The sequence below is a fragment of the Crinia signifera genome, chromosome 4 (assembly GCF_055691185.1).
Source record: "Crinia signifera chromosome 4, ASM5569118v1, whole genome shotgun sequence".
Taxonomy (NCBI): Eukaryota; Metazoa; Chordata; class Amphibia; order Anura; family Myobatrachidae; genus Crinia; species Crinia signifera.
Genome location: NC_139220.1, coordinates 271086538 through 271102581, shown reverse-complemented (window position 1 = coordinate 271102581; position 16044 = coordinate 271086538). Strand labels below are relative to the sequence as shown.

Genomic DNA, 16044 nt, shown 5'->3' with positions numbered 1-16044 from the left:
ACGGTATACTGTAATATTCAAACCAGAGATGGGCTGTTAATAACACAATGCACTGTACCACCGGCTGATGACATATTCAATGACCAATTTTAGTTCCACATTCCCAATACAGAGGTTGCTGCTTGCAAATTATTCACAATTACCCACAAACCAACGTCCTTATTTATCCATTGGTTATTTATGTATGCGGAACATAAAGTAGGGGATAATTCCGAAATTACTGCAGGGGGTTAGGTACACCTGTTATGTAGCCAATGCAAATGCAGCAAAACACTACACTACACTTACAATTTCCCATATATCTCATTTATGCAAATATCCTTAATTTGGACCCGGTTTTAATCAAAACCAAAATTTTCATCAGGATGAAATGGATGTTTGGTGGCTTAAAGGCATTGGTCTAAACAAAGGATATCTTTACATATTCATTCATGTACATATACCTATACATTCAATACTAATACTGCATGGGTCTGGATGTCCTTTATATGTCATTGAGTTACATATCCTGTCAATGATGCCATGTATGGGGCTGGGTGTGTCTAGGGATCACACCAGCAATGACCCAGCTAGTGGTGCTGTTCGTTCTTTGGCTGCTCCATGAATAAAATGAAGAACAGAGAAATTCAAGGAAGTTTCATTATAAATTTCAAAGTGACCTATTGCTTCATTTAAACAATTATTACAGTTAAACCCCTTTAGAGATGACGTTAACAGCAGTGATTAATTTACAGAACCAAGGTTACGTGGCAATGCAATGCGAAAGGATACCCAACAGCTCTATGTCAGCAGGTCAGGCAGTGCCCCATTTGCCTTGCATCGCATACTGTAGTAGCCATATTTAAGGGGCATATTTATCGCAAGTTTTAATGCGATTTGATAAATATTTTTAGCATAAATTTGTAATGTGAAAATGAATATCTTCACATAAACTCACTATTTGTCTCTTTCCAGGAGACGGGCCCTGATAACAGTCCATCCTGACATAGAGCTGGAAGCAGCGCAATAGCGTAAGGCTATCACACTACTTCCTGATTTGTGTCCCCCATAGATATTTTGTAGGGGACATTGGAGAGGAATCTGGAGGATCCCTCTCCTGAAGATTTTGCTAAACAGTAACCCATTGGCTAATGCAATCTTGGTAAATCCAACTGCATTGCAGCTCCCATAGAAACCTATGGGGGCTGGATCTGAAAACAGATATTGAGGGTCCATGGCAGACATTAGAAATATCTGCTGCAATCCCTCTATGGTACATCTGGGGAACCTTAATATTTGTGGGTACTCTCCAAAAATATCTGTTTTTAGGGAATATCCCACAAATATCGACTGATAAATATGCCCCGTAAAAACATATATTATCTGTACACACAATCTTAAATAAACTCTTTAAATAAGGAAATACAAAATGTACAAATTTACAAGTAGCCATCTCCCCCAAGAACTACTATCTGCACCCGCATTCTGACACTACCATACCCTCATATTTGAACTTGTAAGTGACTACTCCCGCGTCCCTGTACAGGATAGAGATGGGATCCAGTTTAGTGGCGACACAGCAAGCTTTAGCTGCCTTTTGTGAGTTCTTCATGTGGGCCAGAGTTTGAACAATGGCGTGTTTGGTTGGCGTGACATTTTCTGTTAATGGGTAGGCGCACACGCCTCGGCATTCATATGCCTCATAACCTGTTGGGGCAATGATCCAGGAGTCCCATCCGATATCCTTGAAATCAATGTAAAGTGAGGTCTTCCGGCAGGTATTTCCCTTGGCATTTCTTCGTATGCGGGAGCTGGCGTCGTAGATAATGTTTGACCTCATCTGCAGCAAGGATTCCTCACTGGGAATATTACCTATTCCCCCAAATTCAAAGTTCTCCTGGTCTAGAGCCTGTTCATGGCTGATCATCTCATTTAGTTCCTCCTTCTCCTCCTTTCTTTCGCTACTTTGATCATCTGAAAAAACTACTAATAATGGTTCATGCTTGGTCTCCGGTCTCACATCTATGTCCAGTGTTCCTTGTCCAGCATCTTCCAGGTCAATGTCTGGAGTTTGTACATGGACTTCCAGCATATGGGTAGTCAATCCTAATCGGCTCCAGCGTCCAGCAGCCTCTGTGAGATCAAACATCTCCCACTCACTGTTGGTTTTGTATACCAGCCTGGAGGATAGTTCCACTGCCTTCCCCACTCCTTCTTCATCACTGCGTATTTCATAAACAGTGATTTTCCTGCCTATTCCATCATACGTCACCCTGTCTCTCGGAACCAATATGTAAAGCTTAAGCTCAGCCATTACTATCGCCTCATGGTGAGGTACAGACACGTTGAAAAGTAGAGGGTATTTCTTCACATCCAGGACGTCACTGTACGGCACAGAAAAATCTGGTAATTAAAGAAATACATCAAATTAGAAATAGTGGGATATACACTGCTCTTAATGTATCACATATAAAAGTACTGTAATAAACTCTTTAATAAATCAAACTGTGATATGTAAAATCGATAAAGTTTATGCTAATTTACATCAAGATGCTGGGGTTCCAACCATTGCCCTGGCACCATGTAACCATGATCACTGCATCTGGGTGAGGTCATTAGCAAAACAGTTCATTGAGTCAGCATAGAATAGTGGGTAGAGTTATGGAGACTGCTTCCCATGTTAGGACAACAAGGATGGAAACAGGGGTGCCGGACGGGGTCCCGACAGTCGGGATCCCGAAAGGCATTTACCCGACATCGGGATCCCGACTGTCAAAACACCGACAGCCGGGTTCCCAACGGCCACCTGCTATTCTCCCTCTATGGGGGTCCACGACCCCCATAGAGGGAGAATAGAATAGGTGGCTCACGTAGTGAGCCACCATGCCTGCAACGGGATTAGTTGCACTCACCATGCTGTCTTGGTCCAGCCAGTCTGGATCCCGACGTCGGGCTAATGACTGTCGGGATTCCGACTGTCGGACCCCTGTACCACACCCGGAAAGAGTTGGCTCGCACTTTTTTTATGTCACAAACCTGTATATAGTGGGTAAAGTATTGATTGCCACATAAAGGGTGATGCCTGGAATTATTTTCTGAATGAGAGTTGGTTATCAGCATATTGCTCCGAGGGAGTACTGATGGCCTCTACTGTATGGTCAACGGTTTTACGGTCGATGTTTGATATTAAAACAGTTGACCATGCAGCAACTTGGTTGACCATACACCAACTTACCACCACAGATGGAGCAGCATCGGTGGTTCACCATGGATGGGCAGAAACATATTTGCTATTGTCCATAGACCATTGATGACTGCAAACCCAAGAAATAGTGGGAAAGTCGGATTGAACCTTCTCCTTGTCTCAGCAGATTATAAAAAGTTATAATGATGGCCATAGCCTAATGCAGTTACATCGTTCATGACGACTTCAGTCTTATATTAATCGACATCAGTATAGAGGATTTTTACTTTTTCATTTAGGATTTAATTAAAGTATTTTTATTTTTGCTCTACTGTTGTCCACTATTGCCAGTATTGCACTTCATACTGTACATTATCAGCTAATATGAATACACAAACCAGTAAGGGGGGGGGGGGGGGGGGATACAGTATGTAATGATCACAGAATTCCACAACTGTTCAAATTGTACAGCGCAATGAAATACGCTGCGCTATATAAGAAACTGTACATAGATAAATAACTAAACTGTTATATGCTAATTGCATAGGATATATATATATCGACGGTGACCACACCGAAACGGCCGTCGGGCATCAGTGGCTTGAAAGTGGACACCCATGCTATGTATTGCTGGACTGTGGTAACGTTCCCAGTTTGGACTGTCATTATGTCGACACGGTTTACCCCACATGGTGTGTCCCCTTGTTGTTTTTCCTTCTTCTGACTTTGAAATATAAAGAATTTTTTTTTTCCATTGGAAATGGATGTGCTGGCTTCTTTTACTTATATATATATATATATATATATATATATATATTGAGTGCCGCCGCTACCACCGACATATTCATTGGGCCCCTGTATTTACAGTGTGCCCCCCCGGAAGGCACCAGGCAAGTACTCTCCGTATCCGGAGTGCCGGGGACCACTGTCCATATATATATATATATATATATATATATATATATATATATATATATATATATATATGGAGGAGAGAGGTGCGGCACTCCGGAACAATAATGTCAAATAAAGTCAGACAACAATACAATTGTTTGACAACGTTTCAGTTGTATTTCACAACTTTTTTCAAGTCATACATATACATACATATATATAGGAATAGTAGGAGGTCAATCTAAGCATATACTGTACAGAACTGTATGGAAAGATAAGATGGAGATTATTTACACAAGAAAACACATGAAATGCAATAAAACACAAATAATAACAATTATGATGCAGTATTCGGTAACTACAGTATGACGTGAAACACAGTGATGCAGCTATAATGGTATATGGTCTCTAGGTCGACCAATGGAGGATTGACATTTATTAGGTCAATCACTGAAGGTGGACAGGCCTTAGATCGGCACCTTTAAAAGGTCGGTATAGCTTTAGGTTGACAGGGTCATTAGGTCAACACAAGCATTAGGTCGACATGGTCAAGGCTGACAGTCAAAATGTCGACATGGGGTTTTCAAGGTTCTTTTTGAGCCGACATGTGCCGGCAGGCGGTATTTCATGCCCTACCATCCACTAGGGCGTGGAGGGAGAATAGAATAGTGAGCCCGAAGCATGGTGAGTGCAGCGAGCCATGTGAGGGGATGCAGTGCACCGATACAGTGCCCATTGTACACCGACATTCGGTACAAAAAATGTTGGAAACCCATGTCGATCTTTTGACTGTTGACCTTATGCTTGTGCCAACCTAATGACCCTATCGCCCTAAGCCAGTGGTTCCCAAACTTTTTTGAATCACGGCTCCCTATAGTATCAGAAATGTTGTAGTGGCACCCCCTAGGCCAAAAAAATGTTATGGCGTATTTTAGAAAACATTATTAAATTAAGTAAATTGTGTTAATATGTTATCTTTAGGGTCAGTTTTTTGGTGCGCGACAGAATTTGCTTCTGTTTGTCCATATATTTTATGATTGGAAGCCACCAGCACTGGTTTTGCCTATTACATTGACCATAAATCATTTTGAATTGGTCCCAGACCACCAAGCCAGGGCACCCCTGCAGGTGTTCCGAGGCACCCCAGGGTGCCACGGCACACAGTTTGGGAACCACTGCCCTAAGCCCATGTCGCCCTTTTGAAGGTGTCAATCTAAGCCCTGTCAACCTTTAGTGTTTGACTGAATGAATGTCGACCTTCCTTTACGTGGCGATATGATCCCAACCCGCTATAATAATCATAATGATCACAGTGCATGTTGAGCCGGTCAGGCAGTGTAGTGCTCTATGTGACTAATGTTTAGAATAACACAATCCTGTATCCCCCGTGCTTCGACCAGCACACCCTTGCAGTTGCTAAGCGCAGGTACCCTGAAATAGCCCAGCTGAAGAGAGCAGTCTGCTTAGCGTCTGCTCACACTGCCTACAGCTCAGTCCCGTGCTCTTAGCACCTTTCCTGCCTGGGAACTTGTGTGCTGAGCATTCGCACATGTGTTTGAAGTGGGAGAATACATGTATTCACAACATATGCTGCCATAGCTATAGCCGAAGCATCTGCAGAATTGACAGCGTGCCACAGATCTGCCTTATGGACAATCCTTGCTAACAGATAACATACTTTGGGAATTTTTATAGCTTTATCTCTTAGGTCAACAACATGATTCGGAACTGTTTTACACATGTTGAAAATTATTTTAGGTGCACTCCACACACACATACACACACACACACACACACACACACACAATGTCACAATGTTCTTTTGCAAAAGATTGTGACGAAATGAACCATGGGCTATATTTGGACTTGCACGCAACCCTATGATTTACATACTTAAATACTAGTGCAATGTTTGTGGGTCTGCGCATGTGCTGAATGGGTCCTGCATGATTGCTCACACCACACCCCCCCACCCCCCCCTAGCCGCAGCATGACTGATGTGCGATATTTTGGGGGTGGCGACCAGGACCTTTCTACAAAGCGGGAATGTGGAGTCCCAGTGTTGTAGGCATGCTAAGCCCAGCGTCATCGGACCTGGCAGAGCAGTACTTCACCTCATGCTGCATGTTAGTTGTACATACCGTATTGCACAGTCACAGCCATTGCCCTGTGACTGTGCAATACTGCACAAAGTTGAATCACGGCCCAAACCATATTCTCCTCTTTTTAGACTTCAGAATTGGGATTGTTCTGTAAATTTGCAGCTGCTGGCAGCCAATTGTTTGCCTAGTGGAGCAGAATGTGAACAGCATCCCGGCTGTCAAGAGGCCAGCATTCAGTATGCCGATGCAGGAATCCCAACTGTCATCAAAAGACCGGCTTATGCCAGAATCCCGACAACTGGCATCCCAATAGCAGAGCAGCCATCACGGGAGTAGGGAACTGCAGGGACTCCCTACCCCCGTCATGGGCCCAGTTAGAAAGGGGGCCCAGTACTGGAGTTTCTAAAGTATAGTTTGTCATATACAAAGTTCACATTTCCCTTGAATCAATGTGCGGCCAGTGCGGCAGACACAGGTCTCACCAGACATTTGCGGTGTTCGAGAAAGAGAAGGGGGGCCCTGCCTATTTTGTCAGTTCCAGGCCACTCAATTCCTGATGGCAGCCCCACCGACCAGGCTAGCTTGCAGCTGCGGAAGGGAGAGGTTAAGTTTAGGCACCAGTGTGGGGGGGGGGGGACTTAAAGATAGGCTGCGAGGAATGGTGTTAGGGTTAATTAGGGTTAGTTGGCGGGCCATGGTGGTTCAGGTTAGGCACTAGCGGGGAAGTTACGGTCAAGCTGCAGGAAAGGGGGGTCTGCTGCAAGGGAGGCTTAGGGGGGTAGGAGGAGAAGGTTTGGGTACATATGGAGCCCCTGTCTGGATTCTCTGTATACGGATGCTGGGGTAAGTCTTTTGACAACCGGAATCATGAATGTTGGGATATCATATATATCCCAGGGAATCTCACCATTTCATGGACAACCAATATTCATAAGTAATGCAGTCTATCCCTTTACTAGGGCAAATATTCATGCAAAAGCTGCCAATGACGTCCCTGGAAACACTATATCTAGGCTGTATTTATTCTTAATAGGCAGCAATAGCAACTGCTATACCACAAGTACAGATGCATCTCTCCACTAAAACATATGATTCTGTTAAAGCAAAAGTGCATAAAGCTTGTGACATTTTGACAGTTATAGGAAATAAGCGGTTTACAGGCAGCATTTCCTTTTCCCGTGACGCAGAGAAAGATTGGAGGTGGTGGGGCTCCTTCATCTATTCCCATAAATAAACATCCCTAAGAAGCATACAAACATGAATTAACATGCAATGAGCTACTAATGAGGTTTAAATTACAGTTAGGCTTGAGGCTGGAAGGAGAGGGGCCCCGGTGTGGTAATTGTTTGGTTACTCACAGGCTCAGTTACACATCAGTGCTATCACTATAAATAGGAGGACAGTGTTTTATAGCTAGAATATGTCTACATTTCAACTAGTGTCTAAGCTGCTGTATTAACACTTTAGGTCAGTGGTGGCCAAACCGGTCCTGGAGATCTACCAACGGTCCATGTCTTCCAGACCAGCTAGTTGGTGCACAGATGTAGTCATTACTAACTGTCACATTTACAAACATGCTGCACTCATTCCTACTATAGATCCACGGTTGGCCTGAAACACAGGAACTGTTGGTAGATCTTGAGGACAGGTTTGCCCACCCCTGCTTTAGGTCAATGATGACTATGACGGGGGCAGAATAGGTGGAAATTGAATTATAAACATCCGTAGTGCTCCAGTAGGTACATCTGAGGTAATATTAAAAGTGTATTGAAGCCCAAAGGAGCCATAGGATTAAATTTACTAAAGTTTGTAAAAATTATAAGAGGTGATGTTGCCATAGTAACCCAACACTTTTTGTCGATCATTTTATAGGATGCAATGGAGAAAATATGGAGAAAGAATCTGATTTGTTGCTATGGGCATTTCTTTTCATTTTTAGAAGCTTTAATAAATGTAATCCATAGTTTCTCAGTTATTTGGGCTCAGTACTTTTGAAGCAGCAATAGTACCTAAATGAAATCTCCTTCATGGCCTTAAAAGCTGGAGTTTCACATTTATTCACTAATACTGCTTTCAGACCGCACTCTAGACCCGGGTTATTGCCATGTCCTTGCGGCCCCAACACGGGTCGAGGTGCGGTCTGAAAGGGCCACCTCGGGTCAAGCAACACGGGAGTTCAACACTGGTAATAACCAGGGTTGAACACGTGTCAACTGCAGTGTCAACTGTGTCAACTGCAGTGTGAATGGGTGCCTGGGTCGAGGGACCCGGGTGCATTTCACAGTATGGAGGAGGCAGCACTGTCAGCTCCAAGTGCTGCCTCCTCCAAAGCCCCCAGGTGACGCGCCGCCGCTCAGCTCCCCCCGTGTGATGTCAATGACCCCGCAATAAGCCGGGTCGGACGCAAAGCTTTTAGACCGCAAATGCTGCGTCGCTCCAGGGATGGGACCCATGTCCTAATCCCGAGTGCGACTCGGTATTTGCGGTCTGAAAATGGTATAACAATGTAGGGGCTGCTGTGTTCACCATTAAATTCAATTGCACTCTTGCGTAAACACAAAAATTGCAATTAAAAGTGTTTACTGCATTTTATTTACTACCTTATTGTCGCTGTGTTTAGGTTCCTGGAAGATCTGTACCTGTTGCATGTAGTTACAGACTCCACTTTACGATTACACTGTCTCAGTGCATGTTGGTCAGGGTTATTTTTTTGTACAGAGCCAAATTTCAAAACTCAGTCCTCAAGGAGCCCTAATGCTGGGTATACACTGGACGAAAATTATTCATACAGCCAACGTCTGATATATTGTACCGATCCTCTGTATATGTATGCATACGATATATCTGTGAACAACATCTTTCAAAGACGTCACATCGGCCATGCTGTAGAGCAGGTGTGATATATCCTACAGATATATCATTGACAACTCATTGGGTGGTACTCAATTGTTATATCATGCCCGATCTCCCATCTAAAGTGATAGGAGTTTGTGGGGTGATATTCAGTTGCTCTATTTTTTGAGCATATCACACTCATTATGGGCACATTTAGCCACGCATTCGGGCATTTCACATCCTCACCCCCGGGGATAGCGAGCTGAAATGCTGGAGACAAACAATTGAATACCGCCCATTGTGTCTACAGGCAACCAAACCAACGCTCCATACTGTATGTTGGCCACAGTAACCAGGAAGAGATCTTGTGGCCAATCACAATTGGTTCATCTGGCCAGACATACTGTATAGAGTGGCTGATTGTTAAGTGTGAATGCATTAGTTTGGGCACACATACCAAAATCTGTACATAAGTCAGTTGGCGGGATGATCGAGTGTTCTGCACCCCACATTACAGTCCAGATGTGAGGAGTTTTATGCTTGTGCACAGATGAGTGTATCACGTTGACTGAGGTACTTGTTACGTTTCTGATTAACCATGATTATCCTTCGAACCTGGACTGTTAGAGTGCCTTGAAGACTGAGTTAGGGAACATGATATAGAATATAGGTCAGGTTTATTACAAGCCAGCTTTTACAGTTTGTCATTCTTTCTGAGACCAGCTACGCTACAGTACTTTAGAATAAACTCGAAATAGCAACTATTGACTATAAAAACACAACTTCATTCGTGCATTGGACATTGGAAGTTCTGTTTCACATGGAATGTTGCTATAGGCAACCAATCAGAATCTACTTATTTATTTAGCACCTTCTAGAACAGTGATGGCTAACCTTGACACGCCAGCTGTTGTTGAACTACCCATCCCAGCATGCCCTGCTACAGTTTTACTATATTGCCATGCTAAAACTGATGCAGGGCATGCTGGGATGTGTAGTTCAACAACAGCTGGAGTGTCAAGGTTAGCCACCACTGTTCTAGAAGATAATAGATAGTATCTGATTGGTTGCGCATAGCAACATCCCATGCAATCTAGAACTCCCATCTTAGTACATTTCCCCCATTGCGTCTTGGTTCTTAAAATAAATTGGAGTCTCCTGACTTCAATGTTTGCTGCTGAGAAGCACGCCACCTCTGAGCAAAGTTTCAGGAAAAAAAGGATAAAGAGTAACATGCAATGCCTCAAGATAGCTATTCTGTGATTACCCTGCCTTTCGATAAGTGCAAATAAGTCTCTCTGTGGAGACCATGAATTGCCAATTTATTTTAGTATGCTAGGTCACTGGTCACATGCTGCCATAAAGCAAAGCTACAGCTCAACATCAATCCAATATGGCAGCCACAAGCCCTGTTCTAGAAGCTGAAAATCTCTTTTTCCTAATGAGTGTTTATTAAAGGCTAACCTGCGGAGGAACTGAACATGATTAGGATAGTTGACCTCGGTAATGGAAACAGACAACTATTCCTCCTCTGGTGATAGGTTTCCAGACTCGATTTCATCCAACGACGATGCTCATGAGCCAACTCTCTATAAAGGAGGCTATCGTTAATACAATGATCCTCACAATCCAAAAAAATGTTCTGTTACTCATAGAAAGAACTCCTTGGGAATACATACTGACGATTGTAGCTTAGTTCACACAGTTTTCCCAAGTCCAATAAAACATGTATTAATGAACTGCAGGAAATGTGTTATGTCAGTAGTATAAAGACTGGATTTGACAGGACTCGGCCTTGGAACCCCCACACATAACGACCACTTTATTATTCCCTGACAATCCTTAGCATCCGTAGGGAAGGCAGTGATACTTAACTGCAAATAATCAAATAACAAGAATTCAAATTTTTAGTTCTGTCAATAACAGCCTTGCACAATGCGGTTAACAAAACACTAGGGACTACTACTGAGTACGGAATAATCCTAAAGGATTTGAAATTTATAGCAGGTACAGTATGTGTAACGTGATCTCTTATTCCCACACTTTTATTAATTACATTTTTCTTATTTGAACTTGCCAAATGAAGGAATGTACAATGCACACCACCAGGCTTACACCATTAATTGTAAGTTTAAAGGTCAGTGACATTGTAAAGCCAAAAGAATAATCATTCTAATGAGATTTTTGTAGGCAGAGAAATGGAAGTATGATGATCATGTAAAATATTTATCGAGTGTACTTTTTCAAAATGTATAGCCCGCTGGGAACGAGGGAAGTTTAAACATAATTAAAGACAGACGTCTTGCCTGTATATTGTACACTTACAGATTTATTCTGGGAAGAAGCCAACTTGGCTCCGTAAAACACCCTTTGTGTTCTAAAGGGTTGAGGAACTCATGATAATATGTTACCACCCTCAAGTCTTGTATAGACTCACAATCTGACATATAACCTGATAGCATATGTCAAGCTATCCCAACCACAAGAGTCCTTTTAAGCTACTATAGGACATAACACTTTAATAGACTATAAGATCTTTGCTATTCATAATATGATGCATTTATTGCAACTTTAAACTGTTTTCTATTTTATACATAGCTATGATTAGGAGTTTCTAACGTGTTCTAGTGACAAGCCAAATATAAAAGTTACATTTGGTGGTTTAATAATAAAACGGTGCGAGAGAATAGTGACTGTGTTTCTCTTTTATGGCTGAGTGTTTTACATGTTTTTTATGTTTTGTATGTATTATTATTAAATGAGTCAGTTTGACAGACAGAGCTTCATATTTTGTTTTGTTTTTGGATTGTTTCTAGAGTGAATTGTTTCAGAAACCCTCAGATTATAGATGCATCCAAATAGTATAATATAAGTGTTTACCCATAAACACCACCCATTTCCCCCTTTATAATTAGCACCCGATTGGTTCCTTGATTTTTTCTTCTATGCTGTGAAAGCTCCTTGTAGCAACCTTCATTGGGTTTATTGACAGGAAGTCACATGCATTTGGCAAAATAAAGCTTCCTTTAGATGTCCCATAACATACGGTATGGTCAAAACAGGAGCTCTATAAGCTTGTGTATAATGAGACGTATGAATTTTCTGCCTGCATTGGTCATTTTTCGAATGGGGTATATTCAGCAAGCGCCCCCCCCTCCCCAACACTATACATAGAAAAAAAAACCCACTATTGTTTAACCTCTAGCTAAAAGTGTAGGTGAGGCCTTTCCCACAACAGAATGAGTTTTATGTGAGCCTGGAGAGAGATTACTTGATATCAGAGATGAGAAGCAGCTGGAACTATTGTATAAAGTCTCTGATAGTTTGAAGTTTTTGTTTTTTAGAGCAAATAAATTGTGAAATGGTTGGAAGGATGTAGACGTTCTACTTTCGTGTCTTTATACAAGATGAGCGGGAACTTCAGAGAAAATCTCACAAGCACGAGCCAACTGAGATTAACCCTTAAGATGCGTTCTTCTCAAGAATTTTGGGTTGCTGAGATTAGCGAATCAGATGGACTTCGCGTGAGTCTGTGAATTGGTCCCAAGCTTATCATGTGAGTTCTTCATCCAACTCGGTTTAATGTCAAGTATGTTTATTTATATGATGATGATTATATTATTATAACAAATGTTTGCCAATATTTTAACTGTGGATGTCCATTGTATTCCAAATAACACAATTTGTTAGAATTCATTAACCTGTTTGGTTCAGAATGAGCATTTAAGGACGTATGTAGGAAAACCGGACATCTGGGATCATCTGCATCTCCCGACTGTTTCAGAAGACATTAAATAATGAAGAAGGCAGAATTTCATCTGATGTGACAAGTGGCTTTACCTGCCTTGCCCCATGAGCATAAAGCTCCCCTAGACATCCCCACATGCAACGTCTCAAGAACCACCCACAGGATATGAATGGTTGAGTTCATCTCTGGAATTCGGTGGAAATGTTCTAGAACTCAGCCAAAATGAGCCTAGAGCAGAAGTGTGAAAAATCGTAATGGACAAAATCTCACTCAGTTTCATTCAACGTCTGAGAAAGTACCTTACCCTCACCTTGTGGGCCAAATAGGTTGGACCACCTGCTGTTAAAGATGAATGTGACCAAACGGCCTGTTTCATCATGAAAGTAAACAATAAACACCCACAAAAGTCAATCACAATGTCTTACCTTCATTTTTGAAGCTGCGTACAATGTTGGCTGAAGGCATTGTGGTCCTGTCCATTGCAAATTTGTTGTAGATTTCCAGCATGTACTCTGGTGGTTCCACCTTAACAGGTGTTTGCACTGGTATCCCGGAGAGATTGAGTGTCTTCAGGAAGTCATCCTTCATTGTTTCCAGCAGGGAGTTGAAATCGACCCCATCCTGCTCAGAGAGGACTTCGTCATATAAAGGGAAATCATCTTCCAAACTCATGATGGGACCAGTTGATACACATTGCACCAGCAAGCTCAGGGCCATGTATGCCAGCAGAGAGATGGGATCCATGTTCAGCGATTGCTCCTGTTCACGATTAACCTCAGCTGCCAGTGGTATCCGGTGTGTGTGCCTTACTCTCTTGAGAGGACACTGCTTTTGTCATCTGCAGTTGACAAGTATGGAAACACTCGTCTGAAACTTGTGACCATTCTCTCTCACTCATACACACTCCTTGCTCTCTCTCTCTCTCTCTCCCTCCCTCTCTTCTTTCCTTTCAAAAAAGCCAGATTTCACTAATTTGATAACATGTTCCTACAGCATCCCTGCTCCTCTTATCTCCCACACTAGAAGCGACTCACCAGATTTCGCTGCTATCTCAGAATCCCACTTTTCCTAATGAGCATTTTGTAAACATTTCCATATTCTGACACTGCCTGTGAGATAGGCCAATTTTTCTCTGCTGAAGAGGAAAAAAAAAAAGTTTGCCCTTGGTCTGCAGCTAAACTTCCCTCTCAGAGTCTGCCAAAGTTTCCCTCTGAGAAGTTTTATGTGATTTTTAGCTAGCTTGTTGTAAGGAACATGTACTGTATAGGCTCGGAGTGAATGAATATATTTTTTCCAGGACAGATTTTTACATCGCTGCTAGAAGCTGGTTGCTTGTAAGAGAATATGTTAAAACTTAAAAAAAAATTGGATCTTCCTAGTAAGGATGGGAAACAGTTTTTGTCTAAACTGTAATATTATGGAGGTCACAACCTTATCCAGGAATACATGGGCCTGCAAGTAATTTTCAGCAAATGAGACCTCTTATATAATGGATTTTCAGCAAATGAGATTCTCATTATATGACTGAATATGTTTATGGGTGAGAAAGACAACTCCCCTCAAGTGAGCTGCCTTCAGTGTACAGTGAGCAGACTTTCACATGATATGTGAGGACAAACTCTTGCATGAAAGGTGGTGATATTGTTAGAGACCAATCAGTCATTGTCCAAGAAGAACATCATTATTTACAGATGGGGCTACTCCAGTGGCGTAGCTACGTTTTGGGCGCCCCCCCCCGCCATTAGGGGGGGTGTCCCCCCCTGTCGCCGCCCCGCCGAGCACCCCTACCCCGCCGCCCCGCCGAGCACCCCTACCCCGCCGCCCATGCAACCCCCCCCCCCTCAATCTCCCACAGCCTTACCTATCGCGCTGGTCCCGGCGGCTCCGTTCTTCTGCTGAGGACCACCAGAAAATGGCCGCCCCCATACAGCAGACAGTTTCATAGAACTGTGTGCTATATGGGGGCGGCCATTTTGTGGTGGTCCTCAGCAGAAGAACGGAGCCACCGGGACCAGCGCGATAGGTAAGTCTGCGGGGGATTGAGGGGGGGTTTAACTATAGCACCGCAGCCCCCGGCGCCCCCACATGCACAGCGCCCCCCCGCGGTGGCGGGGGCTGCGGTGCTATAGTTACGCGTCTGGGCTACTCTCCCTTTTGCCGCCAGCGCGCCAGATATCAGTATGTGGCGGCTGCTGGAGGAGGGTGGTCCGGCGGATGTGGATGCACAAGTGTCTCACACGCTCGTGCGTCCATTGCTGAGAATGGGGCATGCTAGTGTCTTAGGTGTGCGCACGCCCCATTCGCTGGCTGGTGTTAGCACGGGCTTCAGATAGGATATAGCTTTGTGCGACCAATCAGATACTATTATCTTCTAGAAGGTGTTAAATAAATAAGGAGATTGTAATTGGTTGCCCATAGCAACATCCCATGTGAAATAGAACTCCCATCTAACAAATTTCCCCCAAAGGGTTATTGTAATACAAATTATTTATACAAAACAACTTGTTTCATGATACTGTACACCGATGCTTCATTAAGTACTGTAGATGTGCGCAGCACATTTTGTTAGGGGGTGCACCGTCAAAGGGGTGTGTCTTGCACCACCTATTGGGTGTGTCTACCGTCATCTTGACGAGGGAAATAGCGGCGGGGCACTTATCAATGCTGTCTTCCCCAACAGAATTGAACAGGGATCTCCGCAGAATGGACCTGACTTTAGAAGCCTTCGGGCCTGTTCTGCCGAGAACGGCCGTGGATTGTCGAGCTCCTGGCCATAGCTTGCCGATCCACGGCTGCATCTCCTGACCACGCCCCCTTTTCGGTGTTCAGCAGGTGGGACATTGAATCCCGCCTGCTGATTCTTAGTCAAGCTGGCCGAGAATGGGACAGGGTCACGGCTGTCGGGCCAGGCCAACAGTCGTGACCTGGGATTGAATATCCCCTTAATATTGCAGATAAATGTAAAAAATATATATAGATGGTGCAGGTATGTAGTGATAGGAGAATGGTCTAGGACAGTGGTTCCCAAACTGTGCGCCGTGGCTCCCCGGGGTGCCTTGGGACACATGCAGGGGTGCCCTGGGTTGGTAGTCCAGGACCAACACAAATTATTAATGGTTAATTATTTATAAGCAAACCCAGTGCTGGTGGCTGCCAATCATAAAAACAGAAGCCATTCCTGCCCTTTTCCACATAACTGACCCTAAGAATCGCATATAAATCCAATCTAATTTAAATAATTTTGGCCTAGGGGTGCCGCGAAAAAAATTCTTATACTCTAGGGTGCCGTGATTAAAAAAAGA

At 43.4% G+C, this 16044-nt stretch overlaps 1 protein-coding gene across 1 annotated transcript; it reads right to left on the bottom strand.

The window, feature by feature from the left end:
- Window positions 1-351: 351 nt before the first annotated feature.
- Window positions 352-13525, bottom strand: BMP10 (bone morphogenetic protein 10). The gene is made up of 2 exons (XM_083179800.1): window positions 13168-13525; window positions 352-2382 (listed from the first exon to the last, which is right to left on the bottom strand). Exons 1-2 carry the CDS (start codon window positions 13484-13486, stop codon window positions 1448-1450), a joined length of 1254 nt encoding a protein of 417 aa, XP_083035926.1. The 5' UTR covers window positions 13487-13525; the 3' UTR covers window positions 352-1447.
- Window positions 13526-16044: the final 2519 nt, after the last annotated feature.